Raw genomic sequence first — 21,266 nt, 5'->3', positions numbered from 1 at the left:
AATATAAAGTATTTTTTTTTTACATTTCTGTGAGCTTTGTGTCACGTCTTGTTGTGTGAACTGATCCTTAGTAGAACTCAACACTTTTCGTGTGGTCTGGGGTTTAGGTAATTTTTTTTCATCTAAAAATTTATCCACATGATATACTATTATCTATACATGATAACATTATTTATTGTCTAAGATATTTTATTTATTACAAATTTTTATTAAGTTCACAGACTTGATGCAGAGTCTGTAGGTAATTAAAAGTAAGAGAAAGTTGAATTATTTTCTGTTGATGCAAATTAGAATGACAATGCAATATTAGAAGTATATTTCAATGAACTTGGCTTTAACTGTTAGGTATAGAACGCACAAATGTTTACAAATTTGATATTAATCTTTATTGCACCAAGAAAACAAGTACCTAAGTAGGATGGAAAAGATAAGTTTTTTTCGCCAATATTTTATTATTTATAAATAATACAGGTATTAAACGCGCACGTAACGTACCTTTATTTTATCTCGGACGAATCATGTTACAATGATCCGTGGTCACCGAGCGAGTCGAGTCCTCGGTATTATTTATAAATAGCGAAATGCAATATTAAATCTGCCATTATTTTTATATTCATGGTCTGCCTGGTGTTTATATCGGTCCGTTACCACCACCAAAGAAGAAAACTATAGTTCACCTGACTTATTATGGTACCCAACCAGATGTCTTAATGTGCAGGTTTCCTCACGATGTTTCTTTCATAATAAGAGCATCGGTTTATTTTCAAACTGATTTGCTCAACTCAATAAAAACTCATTGTGGTATAACATCTCTCGATAAGATTCAAATGCCCTGCTGAAAACGCATTCAGCGTATTTTCGTTAAACAAGATATAATGAGGAAAACACGATTTCAGCAGTAACCGATAGTAATCGATCCTCTGATATATAGTTTTATTTCGACGGAGATCAATATAACTATTTCATTGTACACGCCAAATTCTCATTAATCCAAATCATAACAATTTATCATTAAACCAAACAGCTGAGCATGGCCTTTCAGTCTTTTGAAAACTGTTGGCTCTGTCTAACCTGCAAGGTATAAAGACGTAATTAGATGTATGTTGTACACGCCATGGAGTGTTCTTTTTGTTGCGTTCACCCTCTTAGGGCCTCTTAGTATCTCTTTGACCATTATTCAGGAATGGGAACGCCTTGAAGCGTTTCCAGACTTAATCCCAAGATTCTAACGGGAGACCTAACCCAGCTTGGATTATGATCGTTACGCGTTATACCTATCAAACTCATCCTCCTGACGTGAGTCCCGGAGTCCTCTGCGACCAACCAGCTACTAACTAAAATGTCAATGTACAAACTCATTCACACTGCTGCCGTGGTGGTGAAACTGCTGGGTATTATCGACAATCACGCTCGTGTAACCTTCTTGTACCGACGGGCTCGGCGTCATTTTCCCGAAATTCCCAGCGAAATTGTTCTCCACAAGCGGTCTTCCGTTCTGCGCTTGGCCCTGCCCGTAAAAAGTGATCAAATTTGTGTAATTATACTGTTGGTTAACTTCGGAACTTTCTATAGAACTACATGAAGAACTGCTCGCGGAGAACGGCCTTTGATTTTGCGGGTAGTTGACATAATTTGGCACAATTTCGCTGGTTTCTTGATAGTTTTCGTTGTAGAATAATTCCGGGTAGCCGTTCTGGTGGTACTCCTCTTGAGACTCGTAGGAAGGGATGACGGGCAGAGAATATTCTGGGTAGTTGTAACCCCCGCTAGAGTCTCCACTGAAATCGCTTTCGTTGAGGTGAATGTGGCTGATTTTGTCGTTTCTGATCGCTATTTGTGGGGAGGTCGTGGGAGGGCCGTGGGGAGGGTCCACGTGGTTATTCAGCTTGGGCGGGCCTTGGTCTAAGTTGAGTATGAGGTTTTTTTCTTCAATGTCACTGTAACAATATTGGGGTTGTTAGACGATTTGTTGATTGGCACTCTTAAATTAAAGCGTTTATTTCTCGTTATCAAGAGCAAGAACCGGCTTGTAACAACCCTTGTCCTTGGGTCCCTGTCTGGGTTCCCCAGTAACCTCTTCCTCATAGATCCTATTCCTATTGTTTCATATAGGAACTTATGAAATAAAACACATTCGAGATTCATTTGCATGATGACGCCATAACTTTGCATCAAAAACTGTTTTATTGTATATCCGTTACAAACAGTTTTTCTCTCTCTTGACAATGACATTGACACTCATAGATAATTAATATCATATAACACACCTATCAGACGAAGACACAACTTACCTGAGAACATAGTTGACGGACACGATGCAGTGCGGGCGGGAGGAGCGCGAGTTGTGCACTATGGTCGCGTAGCTCTGCAGCCACACCCAGCCGCCCGACTTGGTGAGGAAGCGGTAGTAACGTGACGTCACTTGACCTTTGGTTAGTACTGAAATAGATTGTAAACTTGATCGAAACTGATTTCTCAATATGTGCTTAGGAAGCTAGGTTCCGTTGTATCAGCGCGGTCAAATTAAATATTTTAAAGGACATTGTCATGCAAAAATGGCAGACTTATCGCGATTGGACCAACTGCGAATCGGCCATTTTGAAGTCAGAAAGTTAAAAGTATTTCGATATCAATTAGAGAACCATGTCAGCGCCATCTATTGGCGAGTAGCATACCGGTAATAACATTTAGCCGTATGATTTTTCGAGCAAATGATTAATTCAAATTTTTTGTTTAAAAATAATAGAGTTAATTACCTAAGGTATAACATATAATCTTTTTGTTTTCTGTAAATTTATGTAGGAACCAGCCCCAGGGAAGAGCTAATATTATATACTTACGGGTCAAATGCGAGTATCTCATGTGCAGGACGTCGGTGCCATGAATGTATTGGTATAGCGTCTTCTCTATCAGATCCTGGGGTTCGTAACCGGTCAGAGTGGCGACTCTGGAACAAAAAGATACAATATACATACATATAATCACGTTTATATCCCTTGCGGGGTAGACAGAGCCAACAGTATGGGAAATACTGATAGGCTGGGATTTTTTCACATTTTTCATTATTTCTTCACTCCTAATAGTTGCAGCGTGATGTTATATAGCCTAAAGCCTTCCCTGATCAATGGTCTATTCGACGGAAAGAAGTTTTCAATTCGGACCAGTAGTTCCAGAAGTGTGTTAAAACAAACTGTTCAGCTTTATAAGATCTGGTAACGCTGATGATTCTGCCAGAACCTACCACTATAGATAACTTCACCCCCTTAAACACAGAATAGAATAGATTTATTTACAAAACTAGAGGCCGCCCGCGACTTCGTCCGCATGGAAACCCTATCAATCCCGCGGGAACTCTGGGATAAAAAGTAGCCTATGTGTTATTCTGGGTCTTCAGCTACATACCAAATTTCATGGTAATCGGTTCAGTAGTTTTTGCGTGAAAGAGTAACAAACATCCATACAAACTTTCGCCTTTATAATAGTAGTAGGAGATTGGGTACAAGGTATCATTTATTGACGTCACATCACTTAATCTAATTATAACTACCTACTACCGATTCCAAAGCGCATGTGTAGAAGAAGCGGCGGAACAAACTACACTGCAGCATTTTCATCGGACGTCAAGTAGTAGTAGAAGTTTAAAACTTTTCTTCTTTTGTTACATACCCTATTGGTTTAAAGATTGCTTCTCGAAGTTTTATTGTCTTTCTTTATAGGTACTTTTACTTTTTAATAACAATATGACACTATGTACACCAAGTGGGTTGAGGCTAGTGTTCTGTGATACAAGCTCTGCTTAGTTTAGGCAATAGTCTCTCACAATCTTTAATGTAATTTGCAACATATTGTTTACTTTGTTAATGTATTTATAGATAAAAAAAAAAAAAAAATTAAAAAAGTAGTAGAACACACGACCACAAGCCCTGCCTAATTGGCGGAAACTAAACTTGACGAGTCAACAATTTTTCGCTTGTCATCTTTTCTGCAGGGTGGGGTAACTGAAGGGTAGGTAATTGATTGATTTTTAGGGTTCCATTTTATCTAAAGGGTAAATTATCCTATTACTGACACTGTTATTAGACTGTGACCAAGTTGTATCATATGCGTACATACATACATATGGGGACGTCTATATCCCTTGTGGGGCAGACAGAGCCAACAGCCTTGAAAGGACTGATCGGCCACGTTCAGCTATTTGGCGTAATGATAGAATTGAGATTCAAATAGTGACAGGTTGCTAGCCCATCGCCTAAAAAAATAATCCCAAGTTTGCAAGCCTATCCCTTTGTCGCCTTTTACGACATCCATGGGAAAGAGATGGAGTGGTCCTATTCTTTTTGTACTGGTGCCGGGAACCACACGGCACTGTATCTTATGTATATGTATATATCCACATTTCCATTCTTAGTAAGTGTAGTTTCTTGTCGCTTCTTCTGCACTGACCGGCGGCAATTCTGGTTTTAAGTAATTTATTTGACGTTAACCAATGTTGTGAAACTAAAAGATATGACAATTATTAAGTAATGTTGAAGTGTACACACAAAGACCTCTAGTAATTAAATAATGAATGGGAGGCTCCCATACAAACAAACGTATTTTTATTTGTTTATATTTGCTCCATATTGTTAACTTCGCATTTATTTTTATTTATGGACGATACGGAACCGTTCGTGCGCGATCCGACTAGCACTTGGCCAGTTTTTATGTGGTATTTTTTGCCCTCTTTATTTGAGCACTAACTTTGCACGTGAGTGGGTATCGATACTCCCTTCATTTGTTTTAAGGGATCTTTTTAATGGCTCATTAGATAGGGTGAAATTTATATTTAAAAAAATCATATGTCGCAGAAATATGACAACAACAGAGATTTGGGCAATTCACTACACGATTTGTTCAAATTACAATGTATTTAAAAACTATTTGAATCTCAATTCTATTATAAAGCCAAACAGCTCAATGTGGCCTATCAGTCTTTTCAAGACTGTTGCCTCTGTCTACCCCGCAAGGGATATAGACGTGGTTATATGTATGTATGACAGCTAAGAAATCATGATTTAATGATGCATGTTATTGTTTTACAATAATTAAAATCAGCTCTAAGCAGTTGCTGACGCTATCGGAAGATGAGAATAAAACTCAGTTTTATCACGTACTGTAATATACGGAAATTACAATCGAGTATTTTGATATGCCGAGGAGGGTTTAGAAGCACTATTCGTAAGTGATTTTGTCCAATGTTAATAAATAAATATATACGGGACAAATTACACAGATTGAGTTAGCCTCGAAGTAAGTTCGAAATTTGTGTTACGAGATACTAACTCAACGACACTATACTTTATAATAAATACTTAGGTATATAGATAAACATCCAAGACCCAGGCCAATCAGAGAAAGTTCGTTTCTCATCATGCTCTGACCAGGATTCGAACCCGGGAACTCTGGTGTCACAGACAAGCGCACTACTGTACTGCTGCGCCACAGAGGCCGTCTATGATAGTCCTCCCACGACATCCATAGGGACAATTGGAGTACTATTTGATAGCCTGTGGTGCAGGCGATAGCGGGCTTCGCTTTGGTCACACAAGTCCCGGATTCGAATTCCGGTTAGCACATAAAACGAGTAGGTACTTACTTAGATTTATAGTATCTAAGTACTCGTTTTTGTGCCGAGACGAGCTGGTATGAAGAGAGTTATGAAAATGAATGAAGCGAAATGATAAGATATGCAGGGGTCGTGGCAAGTGGAAACATGGTAGTCTCTGCCTACCCCTCTGGGAAACAGGCGTGATTTTATGTATTTAGACCACCGACACTCTACTAGCTCTGACTCGTAATGTCTGTCTACCCCGTAAGGACGTCTATAGTCGTCTAGACGTCTATAGTCTTGAAAAGACTGATAGGCCATGTTCACCCGTTTGGCTTAATAATAGATATGAAATTCAAATATTGACAGGTTGCTAGCTCATTGCCTAAAAGAAGAATCTCAAGTTTGTAAGCCTTTTCCTTAATCGCCTTTTACGACACCCACAGTAATGAGTCGGAGTGGTCCTATTCTTCTTTTCATTGGTGCCGGGAACCACACAGCACTCATTTCATCTACACAGGAGTTTAAAATATCAGAAATGTTCAAAAGTAGTTCCACTTTTTATTCATCTATCATTTAAGAGGTTAATTTAAGTCAGGTTAAGTCTTATTGCATAAAGTCTGAACGAGTCGGTATCGCGATACAAGCCTCGTTTCCCGAAACCGGTTATTGTTCACAATGGTCGACTCGCTGGACGGCTGAACGACGGCGCGCGTTTCCAATGCGCCACAGAGCAAAGCGGCAGCATCTTTCAGTTAATCTTTCGCCCGCTCTGTGCACATTTGTAACACTGTACACATTTGTAAGTCGGTAAATAGGGATGATGACAAGGTTTTAAACAATATTAATTAGTTATCTTATATTTTATAAAACGTAATTAAATACGTTAAGTGTGTTTTTAGTTTTAATACATACATACATATGGTCACGTCTACATCCCTTGCGGGGTAGACAGAGCAAACAGTCCCGAAAAGACTAAATGGCCACGCTCAGCTACTTGGCTTAATGATAGAATTGAGATTTTAAATAGTGACAGGTTGCTAGCCCATCGCCTAAAAAGAATCCAAGTTTGTAAGCCTATCCCTTAGTCGCCTTTTACGACATCGATGGGAAAGAGATGGAGTGGTCCTATTCTTTTTTGTATTGGTGCCGGGAACCACACGGCACTGACGCTATTTTCGCAAAAAAAATTTCGAGTAAATTTTAAATGTAGAATTAAACAGTAGAATATCAGTTCTAAGCGCCAAATTGTTTATTGAATCTTTGTTTTTGTGTAAAGAGTTAAATATCGTGTGCCAATGGAAACAGTGACAGTACAAGTTCAGCGTTTATTGGTTCACGCCAATCATCGGGCGTAAACCGTAGCCCCACAATGCTTAGGGCTTCGGAGAACGAAGTGTGGACAGTCTGCAAAGACAAGGTCTTATTCTTACATACTACATACATATAGTCACGTCTATATCCCTTGTGGGGTAGTCAGAGCCAACAGATTTAAAGAAACTGATACGCCACGTTCAGCTGTTTGGCTTTGGCTCCATTTCTTTCCTATGGATTTCGTAAAAGGCTACTAAGTGATAGGTTTATAAACTTGAGATTCTTTTTTTGGACGATGGGCTAGCAACCTGTCACTATTTGAATCTAAATTTTATCATTAAGCTAAATATTATTAAAGTTTATCATTAAATTAGCTGTGCCCGCGACTTCGTCCGGAATAGTTATTTTGGGCATCATTGAAGCCCTCAAGGATGAATAATTTTCCCCGTTTTTTTTTCACATTTTCCATTAATTCTTCGCTCCTAATAGTTGCAGCGTGATGTTATATAGCCTAAAGCCTACCTCGATAAATGGTCTAGAGAATTTTTCAATTCGAACTAGTAGTTGCTGAGATTAGCGCGTTCAAACAAACAAAAAAACTCTTCAGCTTTATAATATTAGTATAGAAGATTTTTAACAAAATATTGTAAAAGGCGGACCTTGAAAGGGCTGGTCACTAACATTCGACCGATTATTTTGCAGACGGTACTCTCAGAGCACCACGACGTCTCCACACTCGGTTCACGATTATTTTAAATTTATGCTCTTCTTAATATTTAACTAGCACCGGCGTTAAGCGCTAGTTGTTCGGCTTTAGGAGTTTTCAGCCATTCGAGTAGAGACCATGCAAAAAAGGCATAAAAAAACATTAAGGGTTTCATGGAAATTTCAAAGAATATTTAGGACATAACTTATGTATATGAAACCGTACGCAAACGAAGTTGCGGGCACAGCTAGTCTTACAGATTCTATATCCCTTGCGGGGTAGACAGAGCCTTGAAAATATTAATAGGCCACGTTCAGCTGATCTTACAAAACATTCAGATATTATAATTAGCATAGCAAAACCACAAAGGTTTGATAATAGGTATGCTAAGAATTATGTTAACGTCAGAAATTTTACGAATTGTATACAATCAGACAATATTGTGGGTGTATGTTAGTTAAAAAGAAGAGATAATGAAAATAATCTACATACACACACATAATCACGTCTATATCCCTTGCGGGGTAGACAACTGACTTAATAATACTGAAAGGCCACGTTCAGCTGTTTGGTTTAATGATAGAATTGAGATTCAAACAGTGACAGGTTGCAAGCCCGTCGCCTAAAAGAAGAATCTAGTTTATAAGCCTATCCTGACGACCTATTTCAACATAGGACTAGTTCCATCATAGACAAGAGTAGTAAATATCTATCACTAATATTATAAAGCTGAAGAGTTTGCTTGCTTGAACGCGCTAATCTCAGTAACTACTGGTTCGAATTGAAAAATTATTTTTGCGTTGAATAGACCATTTATCGACGAAGGCTTTAGGCTATATAACATCACACTGCAACTATAAGGAGCGAAGAAATAATGGAAAATGTGAAAAAAAAGGGGAAAATTATTCATCCTTGAGGGCTTCAATGATGCCCAAATTATCTATTCCACGCGGACGAAGTCGCGGGCGCAGCTAGTGGTTAATATAGTGAGTGCCGAGTCAGCGTACACTTCTACCACGGGATCTCCTTACATAGCATGTGTGACAGGCGGCCAGGTGTGCTGATTTGCATATCTTCACGCCCGACAGCCTTGGCGCAAATTAGCGAGGACACAAATGTTGTTATTCGTGTACGTGTGATGTAAAAAATCAATAGGTTAAGCCTTTTATCGGTCGCTTTAAAATTTAATACATACATATGTTCACGTCTATATCCCTTGCGGGGTAGACAGAGCCAACAGTCTTGAAAGGACTGAATGGCCACGTTCAGCTATTTGGCTTAATGATAGAATTGATATTCAAATAGTGACAGGTTGCTAGCCCATCGCCTAAAAAAGAATCCCAAGTTTGTAAAATTTAATATTTCTAGGTATTGTTTGTTTGTTTGTAATATCTATATTGTATTGTAATTTACACTGTAACAATAAAATAGTAAATACATAGTTATAAAAGAAACAACACTTGCAATGGCGGACTTATCCCATGAAGCGGTCTCTTCCAGTCAACTGGCAAACAATAAAGGAAATAGATTGTTTTATGTTATTCTTTTCAAGACTGTTCGCTCTGTCTACCCTGCAAGGGATATAGACGTGATTATAGGTAGGTATGTATGTATATATGTATTGTTATTTATGTTGAACTTGTTAATTGCATTGACTTAATTTTTTTTGCATAAGACCAAGCATCTTTGCCGTATGGTTCCCGGCAATTTGGAATAGAATCACTCCATATCACAACCATAGATGTCATAAAAGGCGACTGAGGGAAAGGCATTTAACTTGGAATTTTTCTTGTAGGCTATGGCTCAACAGTCTTGAATACTGAAAGGCCAAGTTAGTTCTCACATTATGTGAGTGCGAAATTTCAAGAAGATGATTTATTTTCTTCATTCGGAATTGAGAAACCTCCTCTTTTTTTGAAGTCTGTAAAAAAAGGAATGCGGCACTACTTCTAAAACCTCTATATTTTGTGCTAGCTCAGCGCTGCCTCGGTTTGAATACGACGCTACGATGTTTTGAAATACGATGCGCTAGCGCATTGTGTTGTTATCTGACTCATTGTGAGGTCGTTATTGGATCGTATTTAATAAATTCACGCCAAAAAAGTTTTCTTTATAAATTAAACCTACAGTAGAAATTTATTATTTATGGAGGTCGTCGTCGGAGTCTTCCTGCATTTCCGCCGTCAGGCACTTGCATAGTATATTATATATATATATATATATATTGCTTTTTCATAATTGCGAGTTCACGACTCACTCTCCACTTAATCCTATCCTGTACAACTTCAGATTAAATAAATATCAAAGGCTCGAAAGTTTAAACACGTACCTGGCATCCAAGAATATGAGTCTCATGTCCAAAGAAGCCCTGAACATGAACATGTTGGAGTGCAGCTTCAGCTCGGTGACGGCGGAGGTGGGCAGCGAGTGCCCCACCGCCACCAGCCCCAGGGGGGCGGAGCCCTCGCCGAAGCGCCGCGCCCGGAGGTAGCCTGAGCAATGGATCACCTGTACGACGAAATACATACATAAGTATACGTAAACGTACATACATATGGTCACGTCTATATCCCTTGCGGGGTAGACAGAGCCAACAGTCTTGAAAATACTGATAGGCCACGTTCAGCTATTTGGCTTAATGATAGAATTGAGATTCAAATAGTGACTGGTTGCTAGCCCATCGCCTAAAAAAGAAACTCTAGTTTATAAGCCTATCCCTTAGACGCCTTTTCCGACATCCATGGGTAAGAGATGGAGTGGTCCTATTCTTTTTTGTATTGGTGCCGGGAACCACACGGCACGCACATTCAGTATACATAAAACTCGCCTCTTTCCCGGTGGGGTAGGCAGAGACCACATCTTTCCAGTTGCCACGATCCCTGCATACTTCCTTCGCTTCGTGTAGGTACTCATAAAAAATGAGATTGTGGCTAAACCTATCCTACTAATATTATAAATGCGAAAGTTTGTGAGTATGTCAGGATGTCAGTATGGATGTTTGTTACTCTTTCACGCAAAACTACTGAACCGATTAAGATGAAATTTGGTATGTAGGTAGCTGAAGACCCGGAATAACATATAGGCTTTTTATCCCGGAGTTCCCGCGGGATTGATAGGGTTTCCATGCGGACGAAGTCGCGGGCGGTATGTACCTAACGTAAGTAGTTTTAAAAATGCAACTTCTAACCTAAATTGAAGTATCGAAATAATTATGTCCTGGCCCAAATCTTTGACGAGGGAAAATAAAAAATAATACCATGTAGGTTATAGGTTTACCTAAACAAAAAAAGAAAAAGACAGCAAATTACCAACCTTTAGTTAGGTAGAGCTACCTGGCCACTTTTCGAAAATCGCAAAAAAAGAAATAAACCGCCAGGCGAGTAGTTAAATTAATCGGCTATAACACCAGTAAATACGATGGTACACAATAATCATAGAGCATTGTGTCCCCTAACCCTAGCTCTTATACGAACTACATGCTTAGGGCGCGCGTGACAATATTGTTTTATGTGATTTGAAATTGCACGAGTGCTTGTTTAATTAAATGAGAATTAGGTGTAGTGGCGGATATGTTTTGTTAGATTTTAAACCGATTTAACAAAAGAGTTTATTTAAACTAGTGAGAAAAGCGATAGGGTTTATAAACTTTGGATTCTCCTTCTAGGCAATGGGCTGGCAACCTGTCACTATTTGAATGTCAATCCTATCATTAAGCCAATTAGCTCAATGTGGCTTATCAGTCTTTGCGTGATTGTTGGCTCTGTCTACCCCGCAAGTGATATAGACGTGATTATTTATATATCTAGTGAGAAGAAAAATAAATATTAAGTATGGTAATGTATTTATGATGTCGTAAAAAGCGACTAAGGAATAGGCTTATAAACTTAGGATTCTTCTTTTAGGCGACAGGAATATTAGAATTAGAATTTTGAGTATTTGAATCTATCATTAACCCAAACAGCTGAACGTGGCCTATCAATCTTTATGGGACTGTTGGCTCTGTCTACCCCGCAAGGGATATGGACGTGATTATATGTATGTATGTATGTAAGTACGGTACACACAATTAGTAAAGAACATTTAAGTAAATAAAATAAAAAATAATTCAGCAAAATGCGAGTCAGAGTGGCGTATGAAGGGTTCCGTGCTATCAACACGAAAATATTCACGTTTCTACTTCTCTACCTGTTTATAAAAATCGATCAAAAGAATTGTCAAAACAGCTCATCTTTCGCGCGAGTAATTCTATGTGTATGAGTACTTAATTGAATGAATTGTCAAAACTCTCATCTATCGCGCGAGTAATTCTATGTGTATGAGTAATTGAAAGAATTGTCAAAACTCTCATCTATAGCGCGAGTAATTCTGTGTGTATGAGTAATTGAAAGAATTGTCAAAACTCTCATCTATAGCGCGAGTAATTCTATGTGTATGAGTAATTGAAAGAATTGTCAAAACTCTTATCTATAGCGCGAGTAATTCTATGTGTATGAGTAATTGAAAGAATTGTCAAAACTCTCATCTATAGCGCGAGTAATTCTATGTGTATGAGTACTTAATTGAAAGAATTGTCAAAACTCTCATCTATAGCGCGAGTAATTCTATGTGTATGAGTAATTGAAAGAATTGTCAAAACTCTCATCTATAGCGCGAGTAATTCTGTGTGTATGAGTAATTGAAAGAATTGTCAAAACTCTCATCTATAGCGCGAGTAATTCTGTGTGTATGAGTAATTGAAAGAATTGTCAAAACTCTCATCTATCGCGCGAGTAATTCTATGTGTATGAGTAATTGAAAGAATTGTCAAAACTCTCATCTATAGCGCGAGTAATTCTGTGTGTATGAGTAATTGAAAGAATTGTCAAAACTCTCATCTATCGCGCGAGTAATTCTATGTGTATGAGTAATTGAAAGAATTGTCAAAACTCTCATCTATAGCGCGAGTAATTCTGTGTGTATGAGTAATTGAAAGAATTGTCAAAACTCTCATCTATAGCGCGAGTAATTCTGTGTGTATGAGTAATTGAAAGAATTGTCAAAACTCTCATCTATCGCGCGAGTAATTCTATGTGTATGAGTAATTGAAAGAATTGTCAAAACTCTCATCTATAGCGCGAGTAATTCTGTGTGTATGAGTAATTGAAAGAATTGTCAAAACTCTCATCTATAGCGCGAGTAATTCTGTGTGTATGAGTAATTGAAAGAATTGTCAAAACTCTCATCTATCGCGCGAGTAATTCTATGTGTATGAGTAATTGAAAGAATTGTCAAAACTCTCATCTATAGCGCGAGTAATTCTGTGTGTATGAGTAATTGAAAGAATTGTCAAAACTCTCATCTATCGCGCGAGTAATTCTATGTATACACATAGAATTACTCGCGCGATAGATGAGTAATTACTCACTCATACTTACTCATACGAGTAATTGAAAGAATTGTCAAAACTCTCATCTATAGCGCGAGTAATTCTGTGTGTATGAGTAATTGAAAGAATTGTCAAAACTCTCATCTATCGCGCGAGTAATTCTATGTGTATGAGTAATTGACAGAATTGTCAAAACTGTCATCTATCACGCGAGTAATTCTATGTGTATGAGTAATTGAAAGAATTGTCAAAACTCTCAACTATCGCGCGAGTAATTCTAGGTGTATGAGTACTTAATTGAAATTGTCAAAACTCTCAACTATCGCGCGAGTAATTCTATGGCCGTACCTTGTACCCTCCCGTGGTGAGTCCAGCATTCCTCTTCGCCAGCACACACTTCATCCTGATGAAGAAGGCTCGTTCACACTCGATGTCCACCGTCGGAGCCCACGTCCCGCCTACTGGATACCTGTGTTACATATCTTTAGGTTAATACATACATACATACACATACATATGATCAGACAGAGCCACCAGTCTTGAAAAGACTGATAGGCCACGCTCAGCTGTTTGGCTTAGTGATAGAATTGAGATTCAAATAGTGACAGGTTGCTAGCCCTTCGCCTAAAAGAGGAATCCCAAGTTTATAAGCCTATCCCTTAGTCGCCTTTTACGACATCCGTGGGAAAGAGATGGAGTGGTCCTATTCTTTTTTGTAATGGTGCCGGGAACCACACGGCATACATTAATACATACATACATACATAAAATCAAGCCTCTTTCCCGGAGGGGTAGGCAGAGACTACCTTTTTCCACTTGCCACGATCTCTGCATACTTCCTTCGCTTCATCCACATTCATAACTCCCTTCATGCAAGCTCGGCGGTTTCGGGTACTTTTGACTTGACCCTTTACTTTAGGTTAATATCATAATTATTATCACATCTGTTTACAGATATAATAATATTTCATTTCCAAATAGGATATTCAGCTTTAAATATCAACACATCATATTATCTCGTCTAAATACCTTGCGGGGTAGACAGACCTAAAAGTCTTGAAAGGACTGAATGGAAATGACACGTTTAGCTGTAGAAGCTAAATTATAGAATCGAGATTCAAATAGTGACAGATTGCGAGCCAATCGCTTAATAGAAGAATCCCAAGTAAATCGTCATTTCCTTAGTCGCCTTTTACCATATCCATGGATGTGTCATGTATGTAACAGATGGAGTGGTCCTATTTTAAATGCCGGGTATATCCACACGGTACGTCAACACTACTTATATTTAAGTCTACTACACCACAACTTTTCACATCCACTCTTAGAATTAGTTTTTTTATAAAATTATTGATTAAAGTTAAGATCTGTCTTTTGTTAATTATAGAGAGAAAAAATAAATGTAATGTATAATTTATAAATTGTGTAGTCCCAGTAAATCGTTTGCCCGCGGCAACGTGCCCAGAAGGCTGGTTGCATTGACATCCAACGTCTTAGATGATATAATAAAACTTACCCAAGGGAGGGGTACTGGTGACCCAGATACGAGTGTGGATGTTGGAGACTGAGGACAGCGTTCATCTCCTCGTGGTCTGATTGATGGATGTATTCGTAGATAGAGTTCCCTGTTAGTTCCACCTGGAGAAAGAATACATTAAATTAAACAACACTAAATAAAGCGTCCGTGGTCGAATCGGTGAGGCGGCCGGTTAAAATGCGTGTTGCGCAAAAAGGCCACAGGTTCAAATCCCACCACGGCCATTACCAAATACTATTTTTAAAGTTATCTTTCATTAGTTTGAATACTAACTGATGTTACGGTGAGGGAGAGAACATCGTGAGGAAACCTGCACATTCAGGCAACTGGTGGGTGTAACCATGATCGATCCTATACGGGTGGGGTATAGGTAGGCTTCCCTGCAAGGGTAGTGGAGGTCAGCTTACGGTCAAAAACCTGACTAACCCAATCCAGTATCCCATGGTCAAAAGCATGCCTCGGGCTTCTCTCCAGAGTGTAAAGTGTAAGCATAAATATAAATACCTGACTGAGTCCAAGGTGTACCGAAGCCGTTTCGCTAATATACATGATCTTGCCATCCGGGGCTACCACGAAGATGAACCCGTCCAGGGTCTGGAGTAGATGGGAGCCCAGCTCCCTGATGGTCAGTTCGCGGGGCTGCAGGGGCGGAGGCGCGGCGCCCCAGGCGTCTCCCAGACCTGATGACAAGTGGAACCTATGTCAAATCACTTTATATTCTATCGTATAAAGTTTTTTTTCTGTCTGAATACATACATACATATGGTCACGTCTATATCCCTTGCGGGGTAGACAAAGCCAACAGTCCTGAAAAGACTGAACGGCCACGTTCAGCTATTTGGCTTAATGATAGAATTGAGATTCTTAATGATAGTTTGCCCATCGCCTAGAAAAGAATCCCATGTTTGTAAGCCTATCCCTTAGTCGCCTTTTACGACATCCATGGGAAAGAGATGGAGTGGTCCTATTCTTTTTTGTATTGGTGCCGGGAACCACACGGTTAAAAAAAAACTGTAATCACAAAACAGAAGGACAAAGTAGAGGTTGAATATTGTGCTTACCATCAGGGAACACCTGCCTCATCTTCAGGTAGCTGGTGGTGAGTCTGATGACGGAGGCCTTGTCCAGCTGCGAGGTGATGGCGGAGGGCAGCGGCAGCAGCTTGGCCAGCTCCAGGAACTCCGTGTTCTCTTTCTCCCGCCGAGAGCGAGCCGCGTTCTTACTCTTCTCTTTCATGATGTCAGCCGCGGTCAGGGGGTTGAACCGCGCGGACGCCCGCCGGCTCGCTGGATAAAAAAAATCATTTTATAAGAAGGAGTGTCTTAAAAAATCAATATTCAGTTCCAATTTTATACCCACTTCAGAAGTGTCTTAAAAAAACAATATTTAGTTCAGAAGTAAGGGCTTTGCTGGTACTTTTTCACGAAGAGATGACTCCTAATGAACTCCGTATTGATCACATCATGTTACGATGAGGTTAACTTTGAAAGATCAAGGGTAGACGTTAATATAAATGCTTAAATATATCTATACTAATATTATAAAGCTAAAGAGTTTGTTTGTTTGAATGCGCTAATCTCAGGAACTACTGGTTTGAATTGAAAAAATATTTTTGTGTTGAATAGACCATTTATCGAGGAAGGTTTTAGGTTATATAACATCAAGCTGCAACTATAAAGACCTAAGAAATAAGGGAAAATGTGAAAAAAACGGGGAAATTTATTCATCCTTGAGGGCTTAGGCTTTCAGGATGAATAAATTTCCCCGTTTTTTTTTTAATTCAATGATGCCTAAAATAACTTTTCCACGCGGATGAAGTCGCGGGCACAGCTAAAGTAATATATAGGGTTGTATGTGTAATATTAGTTACTCTTTTATCGATGAACAGTTCCACACAAAAACACGGGTGGATGCTAGTCCTATCCAACTAATATTATTAATGGATGGATGGACGGATAGAAAGTTTATGAGTATGTATGGATATTTGTTACTCTTACATGCAAATACTACTGAACTGATTACGATGAAATTTGGTATGTAGGACGCTGAAGACCCAAAATACAAACATAGGCCACTTTTTATCCCGGATTTCCCGCGGGATTGATTGTTACATTATGATAAGGAAATTTTGATTCGCCAATGCTTCAGAAGTTTACATTTCATCTCAAGTAGGAATGCCGTAAAAAACCCTAGTTAATTAAAATACTTCAGATCCCGACCTTCCACAACAAATAAAAAAAAAATTATGCATGCGCCGGCGACTAACGAAGGCATGCATATGCATAGCACGGAGAGTACTCTCCACCTTCCGAAGAAAATCTATGCCAAGAGGGCGGAGGCAGGAAAACAACAACAAAATGAATAATTCAACGAAAGCTGGGCTTAATGCCGACAAATGACCTTGCTTACAGAAACGAGCAAAAACCCTCGTGTCCATAACCGCGACATATGGTAGCCATTTATAGATGTTACTGGCCATAAACGCGAACGGTAGGAATTTGAAATTGGAATGGAATTAATCGGATATTTTTGTTATCGGATCGTTTCATACATTCTTGGTTTGACGGCTGAAGAAATAGATTTTAAGAGGCCGCATGGCAATATTTTTTAAGTTGAGAAATGACATAAATCGGAAGCGATTTAAAGCTTTAATTATTTTTATAGAGATAGGTATTATTATTACCAAAACTAATAAAATTTGATAAAATTCTAAATCGAATTACCTAATAGTTATATCCAAAGAGTACCTACATTGGACATAAAAACGAATTTCAACTGTATAAACAATTTGACAAGATTGTTTTTAGGTTAAAACAAATTTCGAAAAAAAAATAGTACTTACCTACTTAAGTATAATTCAACACAAACAACATGACGTTCCCACCAAAATTTCGGTTAAAGGGGATTATACATTAGAGTTAATGCTTGTTTTTACAATCCTTACTAAGAAAGGAACCCGTCTTACTCATGCACATAATAAGAATTCACGAAGTGTAGACATGATAAGGTTTTTTTTAAACTTAACATTTATATATATATAACTTAAACATTAAAAATCTTAGTCACCCAGAAAAGTAGGTTTATATTAGTTTAAGTTTAGTTTTAGTTTAAATAGAAAACTTTAAAAATTTATATTATTTTCATTAATTTAGGAGGCTGGTCGCCTTCAGCACTCGTCATTTTCATTCAAGTTACCTTTTTAAGAACTTTTAGTGGTAAGTGGAAACATATTGTCTCTGCCTACCCCTCCGGTTAAGAGACTATTAAATAGAAAAGTAGTTTGGAACTTAATACTTAGAGTACCTCGAGTAATCGCTACGACTGCGTAGCAATTTTCGTAGCACCTCGTTTGCTACGAGCTACGAGCTGACGCTTTTATAGACTTCGGATAAATTTTATTGAGAGCGACCGAGCAAGGTGTACCAATCAAATTGGGGTGAATTTACACTTTTTGTATGTATGTATGTTTGTAATTCGATAACTTTTGAACCGCTGTTCTGATTTTGAAGAAACTTAAAAGGTATAATGGAAAGGTATTTAGGTATGTGGAATCTGGTAATAGAATTTTAAGCGGGCAACAAAATCGGTTTAGTTGTTTTGAGACATTCACAATTTAAAAAAAAATTAAAGTGGTAATCATAAGACAAGTTTCTTTTTAAAAGCTTTTATTATTTAAATACACAGACCTATACCTATATGTTAAAATAGTTATAGTATAGATACCCTATACTTTGCATGAAAAACCACAAAGCTTTTACTTATCCAAAATGTATCGAATCCGCTCTTAATAATTTTAAAATAAATTATATTTTAAGCACTTTTCACTTACGTGACTTTTCTTCAACACCTTTATAGACACTCTGAATGTTATACATTTCTCTGAACGGATATTTCATTATTATTTAAAAACTTTACAATCAAGGTAATTGAGAACAATTTCCAGTGTTACTGGCACTTTCACAATAAATAAATAAATTGCACCTTACTCAAACAGGTTCAAATGCGAACTGTACTGGCTGGAAAGACTCCTTCCTATTTCAATGTCCGTTTCCGAAAAAAAATAAACGACAGGTACCGTAGACACAATGGATTCCAAAATGGGCGGGAAATAAAAAGGGCCCGTATCGCAATTTGACAGATTTTGATGACTGTATTGATGCCGCCATTGTGTGGAGATAGTGTTACACAACGGACTGTTTTGGTTGCAATAAAAGATTTGCGGTGTGTGCGTCATAAATTCAAAAAAGAAAACAAATTAATCTGCAATCTTATTTTGACTTATATCAACAAAAGATTTTTACGGCTATAAGATTGTTCCGTAAGATGTTTTTAGGAGTTTTAAGGGGGTCGTAGCCTAATACGCTGGACCGATAAAATCAAAGATTCAAGATCAAAGCTCATCAGTGAGCAATCAACTGAAAGAAGAGGAGTTTTAAGGAATTATTGATAGCATCAAGTTAATTAAGACCATATTGAATAAAGTTTACACATATTAAAAAATAAAATAAAGTGTACCTATAGATATTTAGATAATTATTTAGTTCATATTACGAATCTTAGTTACGACCCAAAACTAACTATTGACTTATAATTACCAGATAAGAGTACCTGTGATATGGCCAATAACACAACTTCTTACCTAATAAACCTACTTAATAATAATGCACTAACTTTAAATGCGAAACTATAAAATTGCAATTTGAATATTACGGAATCGCAGACAATTATTTTAAGCCATCAAAGATATCATTCATATTAATACAAAGAGCGTAATATATGCACGGTCACACGTCGCCTTTGATTCTCAGCCTACTATCTCCGTTGAAAGGAATAAAATCAATAAAAAGGCAGTCGTTGATCGCCATCATCTACATAAAAGAATAATACGGTTTGGTACTTAATGCCTTTTTCTTTCGCCGTATTTGCATTTTGAATCTACCAAAAGATTATAAATGTTACAAGCTTAGTCTATGGTGAGTTTTTGATCATTAGCATAAAAGCTGATGTATCTCGATCTTGCCTCAGTCTATGGAGAAGAGGCTCGCAATTTGACGCGCCAAAAATGACATTTCTATTTACAATTTGAATTCTGTTTGAAATTCGAATCCGCTCGGCTAGCAAGAGCTCTCGTGTCGTCCTTCACCGCGCGAGGGAGGCAAAAGAATTTTCCTGGCGATGTTATAAAGAATATTTTTTTTTATAATAACATGCTGTGAAAGATGCTATTTATTCGTATCATGTAAATATTAGTATCTTCCTCTTGACGATGTTAGTTTCAAATGATGTTATTACCGTTATCACACTGTTAAGTACCGCTAATTTAAAGGTTGGAACTAATAATGCCTAAAAATACTAATTTATTAAAATAAATTATGGCTACTCAAAGGTAATTAAAAATTCAATTGTTATTGTACAAGTTGTAAAAATTCCACAGCAAAAAGTTTAGATTCCCACGCTTTGGAAGCTGAGCAGAGACAATAACTCTTTAAAAAAAATACAATGTCCTCTACAAATAGTAAGTGGTATTGTTTATGGCCACAGAGGAAGGATGCCCGTCTGTGGGGACCACTACAGTGTTCCTGGCTCTGTGTTAATAATGTAGGTACCTACTATAAGGTCAAATTTTAAGTAGACTCTAAATAGTAGGTAAGTACCAAGTCAATATAACTTTTTACTGACTGACTAAACAACTTAAGCCAATGCTTTAGATAATTGTGCCGTGTGGTTTTCGGCTATAAAAAAGCATAAGACGACGATCCTTCTTTTTCATAAAAGGCGACTGAGGGATAGACAGAGCCATCAGTCTTGATTAAACTGAAAGGCCACGTTTAGCTGTATGGCTGAGGGAATTGAGATTCAAATAGTGACGTTGATAGCCCATTGCCTACAAGAATCCCAAGCTTATTTAGCCCCTCCCTTACTCGCCTTTTACGACATCCATGGGAAAAATATAAATATACCTAGTGGTCGTTTTCTTAAGTGTCGGGAACCACACGGCCCATTTTTTTCTAATAACCGTTAATTTTGTGATGTAACGGAATACTTTCTACCCTCCACGAGAGTAATAAACGTTTTTTTTCCTCCGTCACACGTGCTGCGGATGCGGGGTGCGATTGTGGTGGTCTGTCGTGAGTGAATACTTACTTATGAAGAGCGACTTCAAGTCATTCAACTCATCAACATCAAGGAACGACAATGATGATGAATTGTCTCGTCCACATTTCTATTCTAAGTTTGGATAATTGTGAAGTTGACGATATTGAAGAAAATGCTGCAGTGCAGTTTGTTACCTCTCCTTTTATACTGACGCTTTGGAAGCAGATGTAAATTTAGTTTCAAGTAATTTGTTTGACATCAACCAATGTTATGAAACCTGTCATATCTTTTATATGACAATTATTAGAAAGTGATGTTGATATGTAAAAGGGATAGGCTTATAAATTTGGGATTCTTCTTCTAGGCGACAGACTAGTAACCTGTCACTATTTGAATCTCAATTCTATCATTAAGCCAAACAGCTGAACGTGGCCTATCAGTCTTTTAAAGACTGTTGGCTCTGTCTACCCCGCAAGGAACATGGACGTGATTATATGTATGTTGTTAGTGAGTGTGTGTGTGTGTGTTTGTGCGTGCGCGTGTGTGTGTATGGCGCTGGTTTTACTATAATTAAGTATATTATATTCCTTACTTTCAAGTGTGCAGTGCAGTTTGTTACCGCTTCTTCTGCACTGATGCCTTGGAAGCGGCAGTAAACTTA

The 21,266-nt window shown here is 38.0% G+C and overlaps 1 protein-coding gene across 1 annotated transcript; it reads right to left on the bottom strand.

The window, feature by feature from the left end:
* Positions 1 to 597: 597 nt before the first annotated feature.
* LOC106130086 (protein single-minded) lies at positions 598 to 15,757 on the bottom strand. Its single transcript, XM_013328850.2, has 8 exons — positions 15,571 to 15,757; positions 15,014 to 15,189; positions 14,489 to 14,610; positions 13,321 to 13,441; positions 9,937 to 10,115; positions 2,841 to 2,947; positions 2,292 to 2,439; positions 598 to 1,937 (listed from the first exon to the last, which is right to left on the bottom strand). The coding sequence occupies exons 1-8, from the start codon at positions 15,743 to 15,745 to the stop codon at positions 1,343 to 1,345; spliced, it is 1,623 nt and encodes a 540-aa protein (XP_013184304.2). The 5' UTR covers positions 15,746 to 15,757; the 3' UTR covers positions 598 to 1,342.
* Positions 15,758 to 21,266: the final 5,509 nt, after the last annotated feature.

The sequence above is a fragment of the Amyelois transitella genome, chromosome 31, assembly GCF_032362555.1.
Source record: "Amyelois transitella isolate CPQ chromosome 31, ilAmyTran1.1, whole genome shotgun sequence".
Classification (NCBI taxonomy): Eukaryota; Metazoa; Arthropoda; class Insecta; order Lepidoptera; family Pyralidae; genus Amyelois; species Amyelois transitella.
The sequence above is the reverse complement of the archived record's forward strand: the minus strand, read 5'-3'. Positions and strand labels throughout refer to the sequence as shown.